Below are 25,936 nucleotides of genomic sequence, written 5' to 3'. Positions count from 1 at the left end.
TACTTCCCTTCTACTCTTTCCATGATTTCCTATCTCCTATCCTTTTTAACTGTGTTTTCTTATTATTCTACATTATTCTCATTACCTTACATAGTCTCATGTTGTAACATATACTGCTGAGTGTTTGTTCAACCTGTTATGATAATTTCCTTGTTATAATATTTTTTCATATAATATCCAGTCCTCTTTCAGTCTCTTATCATCTTTATCTCTTAATCTATTTGTCATACTGGCTAGTTCTATTGCTTTCAATATTGTCAACATGAGTTTAGCATAATCTTATGTACACTGAAATAACTAGTAATTCTTCATGATAGTAATTGTAGAACATTTAGAGAGCATCACTTGGCTTTGACTTCAACAATGGTCTTTTCTTCTTTTTTTACAAATCAGCTGTGGGGTGAGGTGAAAGAAAGAAACGGGAGAAGGGAAAACGGGAGAGAAAGGGAAAAGGAGGCAGAAACTGTAGGAAACAAAAGAAGAAGAAGAAGAAGAAGAAGAAGAAGAAGAAGAAGAAGAAGAAGAAGAAGAAGATTGTTTCCATCCTTCTTCTAAGAACAAAATACAAAACCATTAATTGCAAGGAAATGTGATCCTGTGAGCTGTATGTTTAGACCAGATATTCTAAGGTTCACATCTCTAATCAGGGTAGAACTGGAAATCATGTAATAAACCAGACTGGGAAAGTGAGAAACTGAGAAAAAACCAAAATTGACATCCTCTAATTCTCAGTGGCTTTGGATGTCTCTTTCAGTCTTGGCTGGTTGCCAGTCACCTGCCTACCTCACAGGGACCTTCTTTTTGTTTTTGTTTTTTGTTAATCCATACATTTAAAGCACGACCTGTGCTTCAGAATAAAAGGTGACTCAGAGTTTGATTTGCATCCAGAATGAAAATTTGTTTGCCCAGAATCAGCCCAGTGAAATTTCAAGCAGCTGAGATATTAAATGCACCAAAACAGAATACATAATGGAAATGCTGGCAGGTTTTTAATTATTGCTGTATGTGTTGGGCAGTAATATAATTTCAGAGGGAGAGTGATGCAATCTTTGCCGATGAAATGCCCTTTCTTGTCCTCCCATCTCTCACACACACTCTCTCCCTTTTTTAAAAAAAGCATTTTTATTTAAGCAGCAACTAAAAGAGAGCTCATGCTCTCTGAGTCCCTATTCCAAATACTATGATTTAAAACCCAGGATTCTATGCGCATTGTGGATTTAATACAATTCTTGTTTAAGCCTATTGATGTTTCCCATTAACTGCAATATGAGCTGGAGTGCATTCCATTTATATTTATATTTTAACTATTGGGGGACATTGTTGATTCTGCAGTCACCAGATCTTGCCCATGTAACTGGGAAAAGGAATCCTCATTAGGAAGAGCAAGGCTGAAGCAATGCTGCAGGCTTCCCTACAGCGCCGCTTTTGATAGAGCCAGCTGCTGTCCCAGCAGAGGATCCTTCTAAGCAGGACGCAGATGCTCCCATTTTACATGGCCAGATGCTCTGGAGACAGATACCAGGCGCAATATTTCCATCCAAAATGAAACAGTGCAAAGTTCCAAAAGCTAAATGTAAACTCCTGGCATGACTGATATATATAGATATAGATATATATATATATAGATATCACCCTAGTCTTTATTTAGCAAGTGTGATGATAAGGAAGATAATTGTTCAGGGTAATTTCTGCCAGTCCATTGTTTTTGTTCAGGAGTAGCTCAGCAACGGAACTTAAACTAGACCTGCAAAATGGCCGATTGCACCATCTCTGGGGCACAGAAAACAAGGAGCTTGTCAAAGGCACATATTTAATTGGATTCACGGCTGGCAGACTGACATGTCAGCACTTGCTCCAGGCGGCTATTCTTTTGCAGGAAATGTGCTACCTATGTTTGCCATTATACTGCTACATGCCACCCCAATCTCTGAGCGGTGCACATTTGCAGGGGTTCCAGGCACTTACCCAGGGCCCATGTTTCCTTTTGAAAATGAGCCACAATGAAGACTGTGGTGTCTTTATGATATATGGCTTATTTATAGATATATACAACCTGAGCCTATGATGGAGGGGTTCACAGCATAATCACCCCAAGAGGGTCCTGTTTCTTTCATTGTGCAGCCTTGGATCCAAACAGACATTGAGCATCATGCTCTGTCTCTTTCCTTCTGGTTCACCTCACAGCAACTCTAACTCTAAATTAAGCTTCTGGCTCTCATTGCTTCCAACTCCCTTCTCTAAACTCTGGCTTCATCCACCGAGGGAGCCACCCCTATTACTTTTTTTAAAACAGCAGCAGCAGCATATAAGTCAAAATAAGGCCCCTTGGCAAGGCTTGTGTCAGTCTACATTAGGTATATAAGAGATGGTTGAGGAGAAAGAGGCCAGAATTAGCAAACGAGTAGCAGTGGCATGATAGAAGAAAGGTAAAAAGTGGAAGCAAGATGGAAGCAAGATGGTTCAGGGAAGAAGCAACTCTTAGTCAAGGATAAAGACTACATATTGCTTCATCCCCATATCACATTGCCTCCAGAGCACCAGCTGGTGAAGCTTGCTGGGATAGTCTCCTCATGGTGTGCACTGTTTCCATGCTAGCAACAGCCACCTCAAGGACCACAAAGGTGGTGAGGAAATGGAAAGGTTCCATGAGATCAGAAGCATCCACATGGCAAGCCATGTTGGCTGTTAGCAAAGGAGAGTCACAGCAGGGAAGTGGACATGTGATGGTGTAGCACCCTGCTTGTGGTTAACGCTTAGCTGGAATGAAATATTCAACGCAGCAATAGAGAAATTAAAATAGTAATTTATTTGTCAGACAAATAAATATGAGGCACAGTGGTATATGGTTACCAAGCTCTGGCCTGGCCTCCTGCCATTCTGGCCAGCACTTATATTTCCTTAATCCAGCCCCCTTGCTCCTCCTGTGGCTGCCTCTGTCCAATCAGCCTGGTTGAAATTCCTATTGGCTGTTTGCTAGAACCAATCACAAAAGATACACCCATTTCCTTCTTGCCCTTTTATGGAAATCAAAAAGCTATATATTCTTCTATCTATAAATGACAAATAAGTAGTAATATATCTTACATGTGTCTCAACAAGGAATCTTAATTACCAGCTCACCTCTTGCCCTCCTTGCCCTATTGCCTTCCAAAACAGATGATTAATCTTGAATTTTTATCTTAAGCATATGTCAAGGATTGAGTTCACATCAACATTGAGAGATCTCCTTCATCTGAAGGTTTCCAAACAAAAGGCCTGACAACCATATATCAGGAGCGCTCGATGGCGTCTCCTGTCCGGCAAGGGGGGGGGGCTGGTGGCTGACTTAATTTCAGGATAGTTACAACTCTTACAACTATATGAAATAAGAATCTAGCATTTCTTAAATCCTTTGCATAATTATATTTAAGCTAATATATTTAATACATAAATAACCTTTTAAAAGGAAAAGAAATCTTAAAAGGATCTTAGTTTAAGAAAGAAACAGCTTTAGAAAAGACTTCCCAGAAAATGTTCTCTTTCTGCCAGCTAGATGCTTTTTCACTGCTCTTGACCTTCTTAACCTTAGGAAGAAGATATGGCTCATTTTACTATTTATCCACCCTTAATTTGTAGGGTCAGTGTAACCTTGGCTGTCAGCCTGTAATTCCCTTTTTACGACTTTGAGAATTGTTTTCTGCTATAAATCAGGGGGGCCCCTTGTCTAGGAGTAAAAACATCTTGCCAAGGTTTTTAGGCAACTGGTCTTCTGCCTGGCATGAAACAGAACATTTTTAAGCTCATTCTTAAAATACAAGCCCTGATTAAACATATAAGCTTTAATAAAAATGCAAGCTTATGATTAGATGCCTCAATGGAGATATGCATATAAGAGGACAAGGATGAACCATTGCTCTGCCGTATCACAATATCTAGCTATGTAGCCCTCTGTAATTTTAAAGGGTGTGCTTCTTTACACCAGGAAACTTCACATACCTGGGTAGGCTCCCTGCACAATTGAGAACATTGATTATCTCTATTTTGTGTCTTTAAATGCCTAAACGGGGCTATGTTGATCAGGCAACGTGCACCAATTCCTTAGAAAGTAAAGAAGGCACATGCAATAATAATAATAATAAAGACCAGACACAGATGTATTTGTTGTCATGTTGAAATAATAATATACAAGCAGAAAACATAGAAATTGCTGCTAAAGTTTCCAAAGAATGAAGGAACCAGATTGAGGTTGAATCCTGACAAGACAGAAGTACTGTTCTTGGGGGACAGGAGGCGGGCAGGTGTGGAGGATTCCCTGGTCCTGAATGGGGTAACTGTGCCCCTGAAGGACCAGGTGCGCAGCCTGGGAGTCATTTTGGACTCACAGCTGTCCATGGAGGCACAGGTTAAATCTGTGTTCAGGGCAGCTGTTTACCAGCTCCATCTGGTACGCAGGCTGAGACCCTATCTGCCTGCGGACTGTCTTGCCAGAGTGGTGCATGCTCTGGTTATCTCCCGCTTGGACTACTGCAATGCGCTCTACGTGGGGCTACCTTTGAAGGTGACCCGGAAACTACAACTAATCCAGAACGCAGCAGCTAGACTGGTGACTGGGAGCGGCCGCCGAGACCATGTAACACCGGTCTTAAAAGACCTACATTGGCTCCCAGTACATTTCCGAGCACAATTCAAAGTATTGGTGCTGACCTTTAAAGCCCTAAATGGCCTCGGTCCAGTATACCTGAAGGAGCGTCTCCACCCCCATCATTCTGCCCGGACACTGAGATCCAGTGCCGAGGGCCTTCTGGCGGTTCCCTCACTGCAAGAAGCAAAGCTACAGGGAACCAGGCAGAGGGCCTTCTCAGTAGTGGCGCCCTCCCTGTGGAACGCCCTCTCACCAGATGTCAAAGAGAACAACAACTACCAGACTTTTAGAAGACATCTGAAGGCAGCCCTGTTTAGGGAAGCTTTTAATGTTTGATGTATTAGAGGATATTAATATTTTTTTTGGAAGCCGCCCAGGGTGGCTGGGGAAGCCCAGCCAGATGGGCGGGGTACAAATAATAAATTATTATTATTATTTATTATATAGAAGCGAACAGCTACTTTGTTATCACATGTCTTACTTCTGTAGCTGCCTAAGTGTGCAAAAGAAGCACTCAGCTAGCCTGGTAAAGAAAAAGTGATTGATATGCATGGTATATGTGGTATAACACTGTGCCACGATATGGTGATATGGAGTCCCATTTTTCTCTACCTGTTTTCCCTGTTTAAATGTACAACTCTTTAAACTGAAACACTTCTTTGATGCGTCTCTAGATCGAGCCGAAGTCTCCAAGGAAGCCAAAGTAGGTGAACGCTTAAAAGTGTCATCGACAGGTGTGGGAAGATAAGGGAATTGCTAATGGCCAAAGTCACTGGTTGAAATCCAACTTGGAGAGACGATGACAGGCTGGGTTGCACTGAATGCCATGTCTCAGAGCTTGACAGCATTGATAGCAGCAGAACTGCGGTATATTCCAGCACATCATCATTGCAAGATAGACTGGCCAGTATCGGCTCAACCAACTTAGTTCAGCTCTAAGTAAAGGCCAAGTGTGTGGAAGAATCTCCTTAAAATTTCTGATGACATTTATTTTTTGTAAAATATCAATATTTAATGTCATGCTGATTAGCTTCACTCTAGTTGCTAAGCAATGCAATATACTTGGAGGTGATTAAAAAGGAACAAGTTCATATAGCTTTGCGTAAACATTGCCACACTTTCTTTCTGCCTAATGAAAACGGGTCTGGCAAAATGTTGATGGGAGTTGTAGTCCAAAGCATCTAGAGAGCACCACATTAGAGAAGGTTGTGCAGTTGTTGGATGGGGAAGCCTTAAATGAGTCCTCTCAGTAATGCACAGATTACAGAGAGCCAGGAGGACCATGCAAAACTTGGCTGCAAGCTTCAAGGGCTTTAGCATCTAGTACAGCATAGAACTGGGAAAATCTATTTCAGGGCCATTTTATCAGAGATCCAATTCTGAAACCGTCAAACATTGCATTAGAAAAAATTTGTACAAGAATCTGTGGTGTGCATTAAGAGAAGGGAAGGAAGTTTCAGAGGGAGAAGTGTAAAAAAAAATATCATATTAATGTAGCTGTAGAAAAGCAAATCATATCACTTTAACATGGCATCCTCCACAGCCCGCTTTAAAATAACTCATTTCCTGTGCTCTATTTTTGCCCAAGATGGAAATAATGATGCTGCCCCTTTTCTATATTCAGCATTTCTGTTCTCATGCAGGAAATCAATAATGACAAGGCTGAAACGGAATGCAAAATAGCTATGGCAAAAACATCATTGACTTCTCCAAATCCTAAACCTTCAAAGTTAATGGGAGTTTAGTCTTTGACACCAAACAGAACAGAATTTGACCCTTAATGTATGCAGTGCCAGGGTCTAAACACTCCATTAGTGGCAGAGTTAAAACATAAGGTTAAAGGTAAAGGTAAAGGTACCCCTGCCCGTACGGGCCAGTCTTGACAGACTCTGGGGTTGTGCGCCCATCTCACTTAAGAGGCCAGGGGCCAGCGCTGTCCGGAGACACTTCCGGGTCACGTGGCCAGCGTGACATCGCTGCTCTGGCCAGAGCCAGAGCCAGAGCCAGAGCCAGAGCCGCACACGGAAACGCCGTTTACCTTCCCGCTGGTAAGCGGTCCCTATTTATCTACTTGCACCCGGAGGTGCTTTCGAACTGCTAGGTTGGCAGGCGCTGGGACCAAGCAGCGGGAGCGCACCCCGCCGCAGGGATTCGAACCGCCGACCTATCGATCGGCAAGCCCTAGGCGCTGAGGCTTTAACCCACAGCGCCACCTGCGTCCCTAAAACATAAGGTTAGAAAAAGCTAAATGGAGAAAAGCAATTCCCAGTGTCAGAGGCCAGAATGGGAACCCAAATGCTTCATTAACTGGGCATCATATTTAACATTCGTAATTGAACAATGTAGGTTCCTATATTATGCTCACTTACACAGAAGTAAGGATGTAAGGATACAGCTATTTCCATCCCATCCTGTGTTTGTCACAACCAACATTATGTCCATTCTGCTACAGTTCAGCTTCAGTCAAAACCTACATGATTCATCTTGCTTCCCATTATAGCTAAAACTAGTACCATTAATTACACAATTTCAGTATAAAGGAAATGTCAAAAACAAAGCAGAAAACACCTTGAGTCAGCACATAGCGATTTTCAGTTCCATTTCTGACATTCCTACCTGTAAGCTCCATTGGACTTAATGGAGCTTACTTCAGAGCAGGCATGTATAGGACTGTGCCAATGTTGGTTCTGGCGTTTGTTCTCCTTCTTCTTACCAGAGTCTTTGTAAATGCACATTTTCCTGTCACCTCACACTCCCAACCCCTTAGTAACCTGTCACTTCTCTTGTCTTTGTCCAGTCCTCAGAGCTGTGGGGAAGAACAGTTCTTTTGCATTGCCAATGCCTGGTTAGGCTGGTTTGCATGAGCCTCATTGTCTGGCATAGTTCTGCAGCTTGTATTTTCCCTTCCTATCCTAAATATTAACTAATTTCTGACATTCATTAATTTCTTGGGTTTGGGGGGTGACTCTCAAACTTAAAACATTGTGTTAAGGGTTGATCACACTTTCCTTCTGCAGCCTTTTATCCTCCCTGAAGAAGCAGCCACCCCACTATATTTTTACAATTATCAAGCTACTGAAGAAGGATTGCAGATAACACCTTCTCACAGCAGTAAGAGGAGAGTTTGTCACATTCAGCATCTCCACTTACGGTAAGTTGTTTGTATGCATCCTTAGAAAGAGAAGCAGAATAGGTATGGAGATATGCTCATTTCTGTAGGAAGGACTCAGAAATGGTTATCAGACGGAATAGTATTTCGACTGCCTGCCGGGCTTTTCAAGGCTTGACAAAAACAACCATTTTCCAAAGGTCTTTCTGATCTACTGAGCCTCACAGAATGGGAAGAGATTCAATTTGTGGTATATTTGAAGAGAGAGAAAATTAGTGTATCATTCATGGGAAACCTCCAGCCAGCAGCCCTATGAGACCCAATGGTGGTTCTAATTTGGGCAGCTAGGCTGCTCTCCCAATCCCACACTCACCTGGCACACACCTGATGCCATAGGATATCAGGTGTGGGACAGGTAAAAATGTAGCTGCAAAGGAACAATTAGGAACCTTCAAGTGCACTGCTGCTTTTTCCATGGCAAGCAGGACTTTTAAATTTGGCTACAAATGCAAGTCCTACTAGGAATGATACCACTCAGGAGCCATTACAATAACAGTTCTGCTATGTGTAAGGCAGAAGTGCTTGAGCATGTTTTAATGACAGTTCTCTCATGGAAAATAAAATGGAATCCCAGGAAGCAGTCAGTACTTTCCCCCAAATCACAGTTCACTTGCACAAGGAATGCAGCTAACAGCAAGATAACTGCTATAAACCAATTAGAAAATGAATGATAATAGATTCTTTTCTCAGCTGAGAAACAGCACTCAAAAACAGCATTAAAAGATGTGCATGCACAGGTACAGAAGTCATTGTGTACAAGCCCAGAACAGGTAAAGGTAGTTGAGGGTGGGAGAGGAGTACGTAATTAAAGATAAGGGTTGGGAAACATAGCTTAGCAATGATGCACCAAAGGTTGCCTACTGATATGGATGTGAAACAGCAGAATACCTATGACAAATGTAAGTCTAAAAAAAGAGAGTGTATGGATGTTTGTGTGTCCATAATGTACCCAGAAAAATTGGATCTGAACAATCCATTTGCGACATGAAGTCCCTTGCCTGGATACACCCAATGAAAGTTATTCCTGCCTGGTGTGTCCTCTAAGCCTTCCATGGCAATCATTTCATTTAGTGGTTTGCTAAGCTATATCATTAGGTATTAATGATGCAAACATTATTCCTTAATGTTTTGATGCTGCCCAGCACATTATTGCTCTGGGCCTGTGCATTTTAAAGCTTTGTGCCAATGTTAGAAAACTATAAAAACATGCTTTATTGCATTTCTTATTGTAATATCCTCCCTTTTTCAGAACATAAGCTCTTTAGAGCCAAGTCTTTTGCTTTTTGCTTTTGCTTTAGTTGACTGAAAATTTACTTTTACCCTGAACAGAGCTGTAGTTCTTCTCTATTATTTTTCTTTTTAATCAGAACATGTATATATCACCTTCCCACAAGAAATCCACATGGCATCTAATAATCAATAAAACCCAGTGGCAAATATTTAAAACCCCAATATAACCAAAAGAGAGTAAAAATCAGCAGGAGCAAATAAGTACAACCCCTACTACAGCTATCATATAGTTCCAAAGCCCAGGGACTCGATAGTGTCTTGCCAAGCCAGCTAAAAGACAAGAGGAACCAAGTTGTGTTGGTGCCACAGCTGAGAAGACCCTCCACAATCAGGACCAGCAGGACATGGATGGCTTCCCACAGCAAGCATGATGAAGAAGAAGCAAGTATGTGAGGAGAGCCTCCAAGGAAGATCTTAATGTGTGGGTAGGGTGATGGCAGAAAGTGAGGAGGAATTAAAGAACCTTTTAATGAAGGTGAAAGAGGAGAGTGCAAAAAAGCTCAACATCAAAAAAACTACGTAAGATCGTGGCCACTGGTCACATCACCTCCTGGCAAATAGAAGGGGAGGAAATGGAGGGAGTGAGAGATTTTACTTTCATGGGTTCCATGATCACTGCAGATGGTGACAGCAGCCACGAAATTTCTTGGGAGAAAAGCAGTGACAAGCCTAGACAGCATCTTAAAAAGCAGACATATCACCTTGCCAACAAAGGTCCGTATAGTTAAAGCTATGGTTTTCCCAGTACTAGTAGTGCTGTATGGAAGTGAGAGCTGAACTATAAAGAAGGCTGATCGTCGAAGAATTGATGCTTTTGAATTATGGTGCTGGAGGAGACTCTTGAGAGTCCCAGGGACTGCAAGAAGATCAAACCTATCCATTCTGAAGGAAATCAGCCCTGAGTGCTCACTGGAAGGACAGATCCCGAAGCTGAGGCTCCAATACTTTGGCCACATCATGAGAAGAGAAGAGACTCCCTGGAAAAGACCCTGATGCTGGGAAAGATTGAGGGCACTAAGAGAAGGGGACGACAGAGGGCGAGATGGTTGGACAGTGTTCTTAAAACTACCAACATGATTTTGACAAAACTGTGGGAGGCAGTGGAAGACAGAAGTGCCTGGTGTGCTCTGGTCCATGGGGTCACAAAGAGTTGGACACGACTAAATGACTAAACAACAACAGAATAATAAGAAGCATAGGTCCTAAAGGATCTGGGAACCAGGCTTGTTTATGGTAAGTCACTACAAACAGTTTGCAGTAGACCTGGGAACCAATGGGAAACAAAGACTGCTGCTGTAAAATTGATGTAACATGGCCCAATCCAACTGGCCAACTTCAGCCTATAATCTGGCAACTGTGTTCTGTACACAGACATTTCTGAACAGTTTTGGAAAAGCAGCTTCACAGATACAGCAGTGCAATAGCCCAGTATTGATGTGACTAATGCATGAATCACTGTTTTCTGGTTGTTCTGTAAAATAAAAATAAAAATGGAGAAGTGGTATCAGTTAACTGTTGTGTGACTGCATGAGAGGGTGGAGGCCAGCTGCAAGGTCTGTGAAACTCATGCCAGCTAGTTCCTGCAGTCTTTGCTGAAGAAAAAAACAACAGCAAGTCCAGCAGAGAGAATGTACTCTGTATGCTTGAAGAGGATGTCACTGTGGGGTTTCTCTGATCACATAATTTGTGTTATTTAGCACCAACCTCAAGACAGCAAGAGTTCGTGCAAAGTGCCTCACTGAAGAAGCTGAACACATATTAGAGATTTATGCTGAAAGATGAAGTGGTACATAAATGAAATAAATAAAATATTCATATCAATAGAACACACTCACATCTTTTTCATTTCTAAAAGTACTTATATACCACCCTCTCACAAAGTATCAGGGGAGTATACAGGAATATAAAAACATAATGAACAATAAAAGTGGTGGAAATCCTTCTGAACAATGTGAGTCTCCAGAGTTTTAAACTCAAGGGTGCTGAACAGTAAAATTAATAATCCATCTATTTGCTTTGGAAGTTATGCTACTTGTCAGAAAGCAGATTTGGACACCAGACAGCATGGTAGTATTCCCCTCATGCAGAAACTGCAGACAAATCAAGGAGAAGGTATCTGGGGGAGAAACATGTCATTAGTGAGGCTGACAACCTCCTGCTCTGGTGCAGTCTGTCAAACGTATCCGTAACTTGGGCACAGAAGCCTCCAAACGAAGGGCTGGCCTTTCTTAGGGTTAATTGCGAAACAAAGCAAATGCGCAGGAACTTCCGCAGTTACTTGACAGCGCATGGATGGTTGTCAGGCTGCTACATTAGGAGCATATATCCCACTAATGAATCGCAGATTATGATGTGCCACAGAAGTACTACGAAAACCATTTATTTTTGTTTTCCATGCTCATCTATAAAGAAACTAATTGATTCCTATTAACGTTCAATTCCTCCACCAGCGTGGATAACAAAACAAAGCTTCTGAATCCTGCCCTGTGGCCAGATTTCAAAGAGTCGTGCAACCAGATCAAGAGAGTGCGGGCGTGTTGTAAAAGAGGGGATTTGGAAAAGCAGCGAGGTCTAGGCACCACCTGCTGAAGCGCAGGGGAGTCAAACAACCCACTATGCAATTATGGCAAATTGAGCAAAACACGCGCCCTTTTTCTGCTCTATAGCTCTATAATTGAATTAGAACTCCGTGGATCCTTCTATTGGTCAGTGGGTTTGTCAATCTGACCGAAAGACATCCGTTCCGCAAGAGAAGCCTGAGGCATCAGTGTCACGGGATGGGACGAATCCTTCGGATCCTAAGTGGTTAACTTTCCTGTCGCTACATTGGGTTAGCCCCGCCTCCTGCCATTGGCCTTCTTCCCCTCGTGCGCATGCCCATCGTTTCGCGGACACACTGGTTGGTTTCTCCTTCCTCCCCCCGTTAAGTTACACCTCCTCTATAGCTTCACGGAGCGTCTGGAGATCCTCTGAATGGCTAATATGGCTGTCGCTCAAGCTGAAGCTTCTAATGATCTACTGAAGTAGATTTGATGGCGGTGGGTGGTGGGTGAGAGGGTTTTTATCTCACGTTCTTATTGGGCGCATGGCCTTGCCACTCAGAATGTGGCTTCGCCTTCTTCCTTTATGAGCCTCGCCGCGCGCGCTTTCTGAGCGGTCGGAGGCCTTGTCAATTAGAGTTGGAGGCGGGGCATAATCGGGTCGCGAGACCGGCTGGTTCATACTTCCTCTTTTGCTTTTCTCTGGAACGCGGCGGAGGGAGCAGCAGTGATGGGGGTCCAGATGGCTCTTTGGCTGGTGTCAGCCCTTGTGGCAGGTGAGGCTCCGGGCGGCTCTGCATGGGGGGGGGGGGGAGAAAGGGGGTCCCCGGGGCGGGGTCCCATGCAGCCCGGATCTGAAGGATGGTCTCTGCGACAGAGATAAGGGGACCTGCGTATTGGGGGTCGTCGTGGCAGGATAGACTGTCAGAGGGAGAATGAGGGCTGGGTCGTGTTCGTGGAACTGTAGTGGCCGTGGGTTCTTACCATTTCTATTATTATTTTATTATTTTATTATTATCATCAAACGCTTATAAAATGATCGACATTTCCTTCTGTAGTTCTGTTAAAGATAAAGACAGTCCCTGCTCACTGGCTCACAGTCTCGTAGACATTGTACAAAAGGTGGAGGTGGGAAATGAGGAGGAAAGAGGAAAGCAAGCATTTTTTTTTGGAGCAGCATCCTTACTAGCTAGTGGGAGGCCCATGAGGCCTCCCTTTATTTTTTTTGTTGATTACATTTATATCCCACCATTTCTCCACCATTTTTTATTGATTACATTTGTATCCCACCATTCCTCCAAGGAGCTCAAGTTGGTGTGCATGATTTCCCTCCCCACACTTTTGTCCTCAGAACAACCCTGTGAGGTAGTTTAGGCTGAGAGGCAATGACTGCCCCAAGGTCACCTAGTGAGCTTTCATGGCTGAGTGGGGATTTGAACCCTGGTCTGCCAGGTCCAGCGCTCTTAACATTCAGAAGGGGTATTTTTCTTATGGACCTTTGCTTTTTATGTTTTGTGCCTATTACCTGTGCAATCAAAATCTTACTCCCTATAGCTTATCCAGTATACCAGACCCTCCAAGTGTCCCTATTTTCCAAAAGCCATCCCGGTTTCTGATTCTTCATATCTTTCCCCACTCAATTCCTCCACCCAAATTGGTGGTTTATCTGCTGATTCTCATTTTTTAATGCCTGGAGGTCATTATGCTCATCTGTTTTGTATATAGTTTGGTCTCTGTATAAAAAAAGGAAAGGGGACAGAATGAAACCCTTGGTAGCTCCCTTTATAAATAATAACAATAATAATAATAAATAATAATAAATAATAATAATAGATATTTTGTTTATACCCTGCTCATCTTGGCTGGGTTGCCCCAGCCAAGATGAGCGGCTTCCAACACATGTAAAAACATCAAACATTAATAATAATCTGATCCAATATAAAAAGTTGCAGCATCTTTAAAATAGACAACTCATTTCAAACAAAGCAAGTAACATTCAGCAATCCATCACAATCCAGTAAACAGTCAAATTAAACATCAGCAAATAATAATTAAACAGTTTACACTTATCAACCACAATAAAGAATTGCCAGTCTATAACCAATAAAAAATAATAGCAAATCACAATGCATAAAATGCCACAAAACATACCAGACTATGTAAAAGGGTCAAACTGAGAAACACTCGTTTTTACTACAGTTAGTCTTTGTAGTTCTGCTTGTGTTTAATGTGAGGCATTTTAGCATTTGTATATTCAGAGGCATTTGTGCTGTTAGTTCCAGTCTTGGCTAGCTTGAGGAAGTCCAGTTTCTTTGTCTAGTTTGAGACATGGCTGACATCTTGTGACCTGATACTCAATTGTTTGTATTGTTGGGACAAGCCAAGGATCTTTGGTCAGTTTATTCCTGTACTTTCAGCATCAGCCTGGTTATTTCTTCCACTACTTCCAGCTGCTGTTGGTTTTGTCGGAATTCAGTGTCACTTTAGACTAGCCTTCTTGTCTGGGGAAGGAATGTCAAGACTAAAAAGCATGTGAGGGAAGTCTTCCTACTCCATGGTCAGCTGATAATATGTTGCTAGCCAGTAGCTGCTTTAAGTACTTGCTGCTTGAACTAAAATTGATCCTAATGATGTAGTAGAAAGCAGGGCCATTTACCTGTTTTCTCCTAGTAAATAGCTTAGATGGTTTGTCTCAAGTTTAGTGGCTGGGAAATCTGAATTAATTATTTTCCATTGACTCTTCGGGTGTAATTATATTGTAATGGGAGGTGCTGATATGAGTGTATTGTAGCAAGTCCATGTTTCTGGATTCTGCCCATATAAGTTTTTGGCAAAGTATTAAGAGCCATCCAAAATTTTGACACTTGTTGTCATAAGAAAATATCTTAGGCTGCAGTCCTAAGTCCCCACCCCACACTGGTGCTTTACGGAGCAGTGGGGCTACTGCTGCATTCACAGGCCTGTCATGCACAGCAGCCAGGGCAGAAAGTAGGGGACAAGCAGACTACTATGCCACTTTGGAGGTGGCACAGCCATTAGGCCTGGATTGGGCCCAGTGCTGTCACGTAATGGCAGTGGGTCCAGCTTTGGGTACAAGGAATTGATAGGAACGGAGTTCAACATCTGAAGGGCCACAGGTTTCCCATTCCTGCGCTACCACCTTCTCCTAGAGAGTGTAATGCTTTAAAGCAGAGGTTTTCAACCTTTTTGAGTCCACGGCTCCCTTGACCAACTACATTCTTCTGCGACACCAATGTGGGACTCAGGAGCCAAGTTATGTCACCCCTTGCCTGCAGAGCTGGCAGCCTCTCACCCTTTTTCAAACACTCCCTTGTGGAGTGTTCCCTCAGACTCCTCTCCCCTCTCCTTGGGAGTTCTCCGGGTGGCCGCATCTGCTGCCTCTGGTCTCTGAGCTCCCCCACCCCAAAGAGAGGTGCCTCCTCACACTGTCCCACAGGGGCTTGGGAAGCACCCCCTGGCCAGTCCCAGAGGCACCATTCGCTTGGGGAGCTTGTAGCCAGGGCTGCTGCAACAACAGCTGTGCAAGCCTTTGGGAGGCAGAGACGCAAGAGGGCATCAGAGGGAGGGAGGGAAGAAAAGTGAGATAGAGGCCAGTGTTGCCCGCAGCACCCCTGACTATCATTCAAGGCACCCCAGAGTGGTTAAAAACCACTGATTTAAAGGAACTCACAAAAGTTATGCTAATTAGCTTCATTTATTTGGAATATATATATATATATAGGAGTATAACTATTGCACATACATGGCAAAGTGATAATATGTGTCTAAATGTCTGAAAACTCCAGGATTTATATCCCGCCCCCCCCCCCATTTTTGATAGACCATGGCTGGAATGAAATAGCTGAAGCTCTCAAATGTGTAGGTTCTAATTTTCACTGTAAATCAACTGTTGTGTGTGTTAATCCTGTGTGCAAGATGGGAACAAGGGAGTTAAAAGTACAGTGGCACCTTCTTCTTAAATAAAAGTGCTTGTAATGATTTTCAAGTAAAAGCACATGAGCAGTGTTAGAAACTGAGATATGAAAGCTAGGAGCTAAATGGCACCTTAAACCTAGGTTATGGGCACAACAACAGAATGTCTAGGCCCATAATGAAAATACTGTATTTCTGAATCTCACAAGTTCTTTGCGAATGATTATATTTTCTCTGATTTATACACGCCACGGGTTTTTTTAAAAAAAATCTAGTATTGAACTCCTCCTTTGCCCTATATTTAAATGACCTGATGGGTAGATAATATTTACAGATACAGTTCTGTTGTTGGAAGCTAGTGTTATAAAATGACTCATGTTTACTGTCAATACCTCCTGTATTTTCGTTAAAAGATGAATGTGGTTTAGACCTAACTCCAAGGTTGATATGGTCAGAATAAAGGAAGAAAGATATTGTAGCTGAACCATTATACCTGTTGGAGGCTTTTGTGTAGTATCAGAGAGCCAGTGTGGTGTAGTGGTTAAGAGTGATAGACTCATAATCTGGTGAACCAGGTTCGTGTCTCTGATCCTCCACATGCAGCTGCTGGGTGACCTTGGGCTAGTCACACTTCTCTGAAGTCTCTCAGCCCCACTCACCTCGCAGAGTGTTTGTTGTGGGGAGGAAGGGAAAGGAGAATGTTAGCCTCTTTGAGACTCCTTCGGGTAGTGATAAAGCGGGATATCAAATCCAAACTCTTCTTCTTCATCATCAGTTTTTCTGCTTCCTTTTGTGGAACCTCATTCTGCCTCTGGAACATGTAGGATTAGGATAAGCAACTGGAAGCTTTCAGCCAAATCTTCCTTTCTGAGAGGTGCAACTTAACCCTGTAGTTGGCTAACATGGAGGCTAACACGATCCATCCAGCCCAGTATTGTCCACCCCAGGTAGCAGAAGCACTCTGGATCTTTCGCAGACCCAGTACCTGAGATCTTTTTCACTGGAGGTGCCAGGGGATTGGTCAAGAAACCATCTGTATTCAAAGATGAGCTCTACCATTGAGCTATCCACCCTTGTCTAAAGTGGCATTTGCAGCAATAGATTTTGAGTAAGGATTGAGCTGCTAACCCATTACCCCCTCACTGCTCAGGGTAACTCTCCAGAAAAGGAAACAGCTGAGTAGGGATGTAGGCTATGACATTAGAGATCCTATGACGGAAAGTGGGGACAGCATTTCCTTTGACTCAAACCCCCCCACAAGTATGTGTATCAATTGCATTTAGTGATTGTACCAAGGCTTCCCTGCAGCCTCTGTTGGGTACCGCATATAGGGATATCCTTATTCATTACCTTTGTAAGAAATAGCCTGGGGAACAAGACTTCTCTTTATGATAATTCGGTACATAGAAACGCCTGCATATTTAGTATGTTTCCATGCGCTCTGGTTTCTGTCATGGTGTTCCATTGTGCCATAAGCGGTTTAGTCATGCTGGCCACATGACCCAGAAAGCTGTCTGTGGACAAACGCCGGCTCCTTCGGCCTGAAAGTGAGATAAGCGCCACAACCCCATAGTTGCCTTTGACTGGACTTCTCCATCCAGGGGTCCTTTACCTTTACCTTTTACCTTATATAGTACACCATATTGGCTGTTTCCTACTGTCACAATCTTTTCTTCAGGAGTGTCCAATAGTTTAGTAGAGAAATAAACTGAGAAACATTAGCTGCAGTTCGAAAAGGATTTACTGTAATCAAAGACTCTGTTGTGGGAATTGGAATGACATGGTAGAATGAAGTTCATGTGAAGGATGCCACTTTCAGTGCTCCTCTCAAACACAAAAAGCATTTCCTGTGCGATATAAAATAAGCACAGCTGGGCAAGGACATGGGCTGGCATATTTTCCCTGTGAATGTTCTTTCTATTTGCAAACAGTTTTATTTTAAATGTGGGGAAGCATTCAACAGTAGTAGCTGACACCTGTAGCCTAAAGTGGTGTGGCCCATTCTACCGCCTCATTCTGCTTGTGTGCTCAGGCAAAGGCTTTCCAAAAAAGCTGAGATGCTGTTTAAGGATGTGTTTTTTTACCAGCCCTACCTTACTTTTTCAGGTATTTCTGCCAATGAGTTCAGTGTATTAAGATATCCTGAATCCATTGTTTTCCGTGAAGGAAGTTGGCCAATACCCGGCGAGCGAATTCCAGATGTGGCAGCGCTTTCCATGGGCTTCTCTATTGAGGAAGTATGCAACTCCCTATGTCTCTGTTCAGCCACATTGTTCATTGCTTTTGAAAATTGTTGAAATAGGCCTAGCCTGTGTAGTCCCTCTAGGAATCATGGGCAAGAGCATAATCTAGCTTTCTGTAGGCTTTGCTTTATATTGGGCGTATATAGCAAAACCAGGCAATGGTGGCTAGTTACCCATTATTTCAATAATACACATGTGACTTTTCATATATAAATATCCCAAGTGGCATAAACCCTTCATGCCTTAATGACTGCCTCCTTCCCTACACCCCATATTCATTGGGAATAACTTTTCATGTGACCCTAACTCAGTGTTTCTTGTTTTGTTGTTGCTGCTGTTGTATTTTTAAAAAGCTAAAACATTCCTTTTTAAGAAAATATATCCAAATTATTACAGGATCTCTCTTGGCCGGGGCTAGCAGTTGGAGATCTGTTCCGGCGTCCTCGAGCTACAGTTCTAGTCACAGTGACAGGGATAGACAAACTAATGTTGCCTAAAAACGGCATATCTTACCCAGTTGAGAATGTAAGTACTGTCATGTGTAGATTCAAATGCTTATTCTGGTAGACCTAGAGACCTGACTATATTTGGAGGGGAGAGGGTCCTTGTTAACAAATCCCTGCTTTTCCAGTGTCTTGTTCTGTGTACATTTCCGCTGGGGTTAGTTACCCTTCTTGCAATTTTCCATATGCCGCAGCCAGACGTTGCTTACTAGTCCTTTCTGTATTGCCCTAGGCGGTTCCTTTTAGCTTGGATGGTGTTGCGAATGCAATTCACACCTTATTTTCTGAAGAAACCCCTGTTGTGGTACAGCTAGCTCCTAGCGAAGAGGTAAGTGCCTGTCTCTTTCTGAACGCCCATGAAATTATTTAATAATGTCATACTCATGCTTCCAAGGATAACCTTGTGTAAAAACTTATCATTTTGGGAAAACAGTTGTGTTCAAGAAACATCCTTTTCTCAGGTGAACATTGTTTTATCCTCATAATGCACGATGGTCGTTCTTTCAGAGAGTGTACATGGTGGGAAAGGCCAACTCTGTATTTGAGGATCTTTCTGTCACACTGCGGCAGCTTCGAAACAGATTGTTCCAGGAAAATTCCATCCTAGCTTCCCTTCCGCTCAACTCACTGAGCAGAAACAATGAGGTAAGACATGGCTAGACATTAGACACAACTTTTTCCATTTTATATGGAAACTCTTATATGCCATTCTTTCAAATTTAAGGAACACAACCTGGTTTTCCAGGGGGATGGTAGTAGTGCATATTTGCTTAATACAACTTTAAGCACATATATGTACAGTCGTACCTTGGAAGTTGAACGGAATCCATTCTGGAAGTCCGTTCGACTTCCAAAACGTTCAGAAACCAAAGCTCCTTCAGCCAATCGGTTTCCGAAAATCGTTCGTAAACTGGAACACTCACTTCCGGGTTTCAATCGTTTGGTAGTCGATTTCTCTGGGAGCCAAAGTGTTTGAGATCCAAGGTATGACTGTACTCTGTCCAGCTGCATGATGACCAATGGATAGCTAATTCCTCTGCTTACCCACTAATGCATAGGGATGTATCTAATTACATCCTTTCAGTGACAGAAGGCTCATTGATCCAGCAGAGGCTTCCAAGACAGAAGGTGGATGAAGATGATCCCCTTCCCTTTCCATTGACATCAGTCTGCATCTCCTCCCACAGTTCTGAAGCCCCCAAGCCCTTTGGATTAGATTTGGGGTGGGGTACAAAGTACTAATGCACAAGTCTGCAGTCCTGTCTGTGTGCTCCACACTGATTTTTGAACCTTGTCTGTGCATGGCTGAGGTTAATTTGTCACGCTTCTACATTTAGTGCCTAAATAAATACAATAATCAGTAATAATCAGTAAGCAGTAATATGCAAGTGATCCTGACTTCTGCCATCCCTGCTAATAGTGTAACTTCTGAATTAGAACTCTTCAGCATAGATGCAACATATTCAGATCCTGTTCCAAGAAACTTAAGATTATTGTTTCCTTAGGTTGACCTGCTCTTCCTGTCAGAATTGCAAGTTTTGCATGATATCACAAGCTTGGTAAGTAACTAAACAAATACTGAATTCTGCTGTGGGGTTGGCAGCAGTTGATCTGTTATCAGAAGTTAGGCAAATAATCTTCCGTTTTGCCCCAACCACAGTGGGAGCTGCCACCATATAACTTTTCCAGTCGTGAACTCTTCAGCTGGCTGAGGAATTCTTAAACTGAGAAGAAATGCATGCAGTTGCAGAGGAAGCAGTCCTTCCCAACAAATTAGCAGAATAGGAGAGAGATCTTAATCAGGGTTCCTTGTCTGTGGGGATACACTATTGCTAGCACCTAGATCTGGTCCTTAAAAGATTGCACTAGCTGCCCATTTCCTACTGGTAAAGTTCAAGAGTTCTTGTATTAACTTACAAGGCGTATGACAACTTGGGGCCAGGGTACTTTCTGTTTTTGCCCATTCAGAGAGGTCTTTAGGGGAGTCACTGTTAGTATTCCTCGCATGGTTTGAACACAGGTCTTGCATCCACTCGGAGCACTGCATTAGTAATGTTGGCCCAATGCTGTGGAACTCCTTCCTTAGCTGAGGCAGGCCCTTTCCCTGTTCAGCTGGGAAGGGTGTTGCCAGCTGCTGCACCCCTTGCCTTTAGAAGCCTTGCAAGTTGCTGCAGGAGACGGGCTGTGAGCAACATCATGGGAAGAGTGTTTCTAGGACCAAATTGCAACTGTTAAGCTCCCTTGTTATTTTTGCTGCTGCCATGAGGTGTACTTTTGCTACTGTAATTAGTTATATTTATAGTCCTGAAATGTTGTTTTCTGTATATTATATATGATATTGTGTTTTTTATTTTCTTATTATGAAATTATTTAAGCACTGTTTGATTTTGAAATGCATTCCTGTTTTCTGTTGTAAGCTGCTTTGAGCATCATTTATGCGTGTGCAAAAGCGACATGCCAGTCAGATAATGCAGTGCCTCGTGAAGATCTTTATATTTCAGCAGGCATTTTAAGCATGTTTTCTGATTTTATGGCTAGCGTTAACTAACTTTTTATGTATTGCATCTTTTTAGCTTTACAGTATATGCTTGGAAAGTATGGTATTAAGTGATATATAAATTGTGAAGATAAATAAAGTAGGGTGGCATAAACATGCAACCATTTAAAATGGAAAATACCCACTTTTCACTGGCATTCTTTTTTTATGTCCCCACCCTCCACTTCTTCAAAAGCTATCCAGGCACAAACATCTGGCCAAAGATCATTCACCAGATCTATATTCTCTAGAGCTCTCTGGGTTGGAAGAAATTGGCAAACGTTATGGGGAAGATTCACAACAATTCAAGGATGCCTCTCAGATTCTTGCAGACTCCTTACAAAAGGTAACATGAGCAGAGACCCTCTTTTATATATTTAATGCCAAATATGCTAGCATAAGCACAAAGAACACCTGCAAACTAGCACAGTGCTTCTGCTTTGAATAAAATGTTATGCAGTACATCACTGCTGACCCTTATTTGATTCTTTTAAAATGAAATTGTCTTGGATAAATGGACAGTTGATGACCAGATCAAAATCTGTAGCCCTGGTCGGTCTTATGCATTTGGAAGTGGCTAGGGGAGAAATAAGTGGTACTGGAAAATTAGGTTAACTGTTGACAGAGCAATCTGTTCAAGGGATTCCTTGCAAATTAGCAAAGGTAGGCATAAGCGTTTCATTCCTCTTCTGAGTAGCTGGCCACACCATAACATAGAAATACCAAGAGCCATTCCAGAAATCTGGCAAGAAATAATCCTAAAACATTGCACTAGAGAGTACCTTGAAATGAGCATTTTGAAAATGGAACTAGGACGGTTATCCAGAGAAACCCTTTAGGAATGCTCCTATTGGAAGCATATTCAGCCTACCAGAAAAATACCACTGAAATGTTCCAAATTCAAGTGATGCCAGAAGCTTTTATGTACCCACATGCAAAAGTTACTATCCAGTCCTCCAGTTGGTAAATTGAAAAGAAATCCATTGGCCTGGGTATAGCATCTTTTTAAGTCTTGATAGGCAATGCCTGAATATTTCCAGCAATAATTATTGGATACTTGCCAGTAAATATTTTCAGGATAGCAGCTTTGGTCTTGTAGTTTAATATAATTAATAATAAATTTCTGGTAGTAGACCATTCTACTTTAAGTCACTAAGTTAAATCTAGAAGCAACCTAAGAGGTGTCTACGCTTCTTCCTATTCGGTGGCTATTAAAATGGTACCCCTCCTGTCTCATGAACTGTTCATCTAACTCTGATGGTGACTTGTGTCTTAAAACATGTCTTCAGTTTGCAGACGAGATGTACAACCTCTATGGTGGGAATGCAGTGGTTGAGGTAGTGACCGTGAAGACATTTGACACGCCCTTTGTGAGGAAGTCCCGATCCATTCTGCAGTCTACACAGGTTGTACAAATGCTTAATAGATTCCTAAGAGAATGCAATAGCTCAATCCTGAATAGTTTCTTGGGAATCTCATAAATTTCACTGGAGCTCCTAAGCAACTCACTTAGAATGCAGCCTATCAGTTATAAGCTGCCTGCACTATGCCTTGTTCTCTGTTATCTCGACTGTACAGTACATAATTCTAAGAACAAAACTGTAGTCATTTTAAAAACATTTGCGAATGTCTCGGCCTTAAGCTAATATAAAGAATAAGCAACTTTCACAAGAGACTACCGTATCACTTTTATAGCATAATGCTGCACAACTGTGGACATGGTAGGTTTTATACTATTGTAAATGGACATGTTACAGATAGTGTTGGTCTGCCATAGTCAAAACAAAAAAATTCCTTCCAGTAGCACCTTAAAGACCAACTAAGTCAGTTCTTGGTATGAGCTTTCGTGTGCATGCACACTTCTTCAGTTCTGAAGTGTGCATGCACACGAAAGCTCATACCAAGAACTGACTTAGTTGGTCTTTAAGGTGCTACTGGAAGGATTTTTTTTGTTTTGTAAATGGACATGACTTGCTTGCTTTTCTGAAGTGGCCTTCAGAATGTGAAAAACATGAGCCGGCTGTCTACACCTATACCTGTGTTTGTCAAACTTGGGTCTCCAGCTGTTGTTGGACTACAACTCCCATCATCCCTAGTTAGCAGGACCAGTAGTCAGGGATGATGGGAGTTGCTGTCCAACAACAACTGAAGACCCAAGTCTGAGAAACAGTGACCTAAACTTTGAGAGAGAAAAATTTGGAGAAATACTTTGGGTCCAGTTTTGACTCTGAAATGTTGCCATTGTATTTCCAAATTACTCACATGCCTTCTATTTTAAAGACAGCCACAAGCCTGAGAATACTAGTGAACCATGTACTGTATAAACTTCCAGAGCTGTTATGTTGTCCATTGTTAAGTGGAAGATGCAAGTGTCCCTGGTCCACTGGCAAGGGCTCTCAGAAGCCTCCTACAGACTTCTTCAAACCGCAGTTAAAAAGCAGTTTATCTGGTTTGTTTCTTCCTTTAGTGATACCACAGTACAAATGTGAAGTCTCTGTCTCCTAGTAGTGAGAATAATGGAAGCTGGTAATATTTATGGGCAGCTGATGGTGAAAACACAGGTGCTCAATCGGTTATTTGCAAGTAACTCCATACAGTAGAAACTGCTGTGTCTTTCAACGATTTATCCAAAATATTCCCCATGTTTCTTTCAGGCAGGTGTAATCAGGATGGTGCTGGATTATCACTCCTCTCTCATTTTTTAACAATCCTTTGTTTCTCTTTTCATAGCCCAAAGATGAAAATCCATATAATTTAGGATATGAATACAACTTTAACTATGCTGTGGTCTTCAACATAGTCTTCTGGATGATGATAGCCCTTACCATAGCTGTGATAGTCATCTCCTACAACCTCTGGAATATGGATCCAGGCTACGACAGCATCATTTATAGGATGACGAACCAGAAGATTAGGATGGATTAAGGTTTAGAGTCAGGTTTTAAAGGAGTAAGGCTTTTCCAGGGCTTTGGCCCGGTTCAGTATGGACTTTCTTGGTTTTCTTCAGCAGTGCAATGTGGAGTATCCCCTTGTGTTTTCCTTTAAGATATATTTAAAAGGTTAGCAGTGGGCATAGTCGGCTTGCAGAGCTGAAGCTGTACACTGCTGTTAAATCATGAGCAATTGCCTATTGACACTATGTGAAAATGATTCCATTTTGTGGCTGTGCAATATGCATTGAGTTCTAAATATGCTCCTCTGTACTGTTGTGACTAAATGTGTGAAATGACTACACTGAACATATGCTAGTAAGTTGCTTTGTTTAAATTCTTTGCACTGGTGATTTAGGATGTTACCTTGAGACTCTGTTGTAGATTATGAATTAAATTTGTTGTGAATGTAAATACTTTAAATTGCCGTCTTTAGAGATCTAGTCCTGTTTACAGTGGAACTTCTATTCTGCAGCTCCTGCTTTGTGTGTACAACTTGTAAGGCACCCTACAAATTTTGTTCAGATTGAACATTTGTTTAAAAATGTACAGGAGTTTGAACAAGGAAGAAAATACATGTGACTATAACAGAAAACATTAGAATTTGCAGAATCTTGTAATTAAATGTCATGGATTGTGTCAGAGGTTGAAAGCAAGGGTTGGTTTAGTGCAACTGCAATGACTGCAAATATGTAAATACAGCCTATTCTTATTCATATTGGGAACAAAAACAATACAGCAGCTCATCACATAACAGTAGAAACATAAGCAATATGCAAACAATAAAGCAATGCTGCCATTCACTAACTACTAGATGAATATAAAAACTCCACACTGCCACCCTTCTTCCTAACCCCCACCCCCCCAAAAAGCATTCACATTGGCCTGGTGCTTTTTATCCCTCTTAACCTCCTGAATTAACCACCAGTGCGAGACAGAGTGGAGAGGTGTGATTTTTGTGGCCGCCCTTGGTGGGGGCCAACCTACTGGCTGTAAATCAGTGGGGAGGGGGTCCAGGATCTTCTGGGTTGGTCTTCCGATCAAGGAGAGCAGCTTTAAATTGATTTATTACAGTCACAGACCAGAAATGCAGACATATACAGCAATAGAGAACATGTAAATATAAATAAATTTAAACTCTATAAGCTAGAACACAATAAATAATAGATATAAAACAATTGAAATATGTAGGTTAAAACCTTAACCACCAATTTAAAAAATGTGTGTTAAGACATTGGCCATTAAATTCATTCAGAGCTTGTCTCCTTAATTTTATAGCAGCAGCACAGAATTTAGCCACTTTCCTCTATTAGATATTTGAAGTAGTGGTCATCAGATCTGCTTGGGATTCGCTGCATGATTGGAGTGATAAATATAGAACATATGTCCCTATAATAATGACAGTATTGTAGGACATGAGTAACAGCTTCAGCTTCCTTCAAACCACATGGGTATATTCTCTCAGAATATGTTTTACCTTCAAATCAGCCTGCAGTAATACAGATGGTAGGACATTGAGCCTGGCAAGGGTAAATGATCGTCTAAAGTTGGGTTTTTCTAGCTTGGATAAATACCTCGCTGGAGTAAACCCCCTCCCATTACCTTTAATTTCTGGATACCTGGCCATTTCATGCACATGGCATTGCAAATCAGCATCCAAGATTCATTGCTTAATTGTGGATTTGGTTTTCTCATATCCACAGGGCATAGCTGTCAACATTTCCCTTTTTTAAAGGGAAATTCCCATATTCTGAATAGGATTCCTCGCAAGAAAAGGGAAAAGTTGACAGCTATGCCACAGGGTATCAGAGCCTGAGGTGCGAACCCTTGGCTTCTCAGTTTCTCTTGCAGTGAAGATTTCCATTTTGTTTGGCATGTAACTATTAAAGTTAAGAGTGCCAGACCTACCAGGAAGAAAATCAGTTTTAACCAATAATGGATCTTCAAAATTAATATCTGGGACCTAACTGGAATTTGCCCAACCTCCAGGTGAACTGCTACGTTGGGCACACAGGATGAAATCCCCAGCAAAGAGCAATAAAATTTAGTTTGTAAAATTTCAAAAGGAGCAGTGTTTTTATAATTGCATACCTGGGAACCATATATCAGTTGTGAAACAAATACCTGGGTGGCAGCAGGAAGGGGAGAGCAAAGCAAAAGCCGAGCAGAAA

The 25,936-nt window shown here is 42.0% G+C and overlaps 1 protein-coding gene across 1 annotated transcript; it reads left to right on the top strand.

Moving 5' to 3' along the window:
- The first annotated feature begins 12,241 nt into the window (after nt 1–12,241).
- On the top strand, nt 12,242–25,830 carry ATP6AP2 (ATPase H+ transporting accessory protein 2). Its single transcript, XM_079974531.1, has 9 exons — nt 12,242–12,396; nt 17,660–17,790; nt 18,193–18,321; nt 18,532–18,627; nt 18,807–18,944; nt 19,805–19,858; nt 21,032–21,181; nt 22,125–22,241; nt 23,566–25,830. Exons 1-9 carry the CDS (start codon nt 12,351–12,353, stop codon nt 23,758–23,760), a joined length of 1,056 nt encoding a protein of 351 aa, XP_079830657.1. The 5' UTR covers nt 12,242–12,350; the 3' UTR covers nt 23,761–25,830.
- Nucleotides 25,831–25,936: the final 106 nt, after the last annotated feature.

This window comes from Podarcis cretensis (assembly GCF_951804945.1).
Source record: "Podarcis cretensis genome assembly, chromosome: 4".
Taxonomy (NCBI): domain Eukaryota; kingdom Metazoa; phylum Chordata; class Lepidosauria; order Squamata; family Lacertidae; genus Podarcis; species Podarcis cretensis.
Note: the sequence above shows the minus strand (reverse complement) of the source record. Positions and strands in the feature narration are given on the sequence as shown.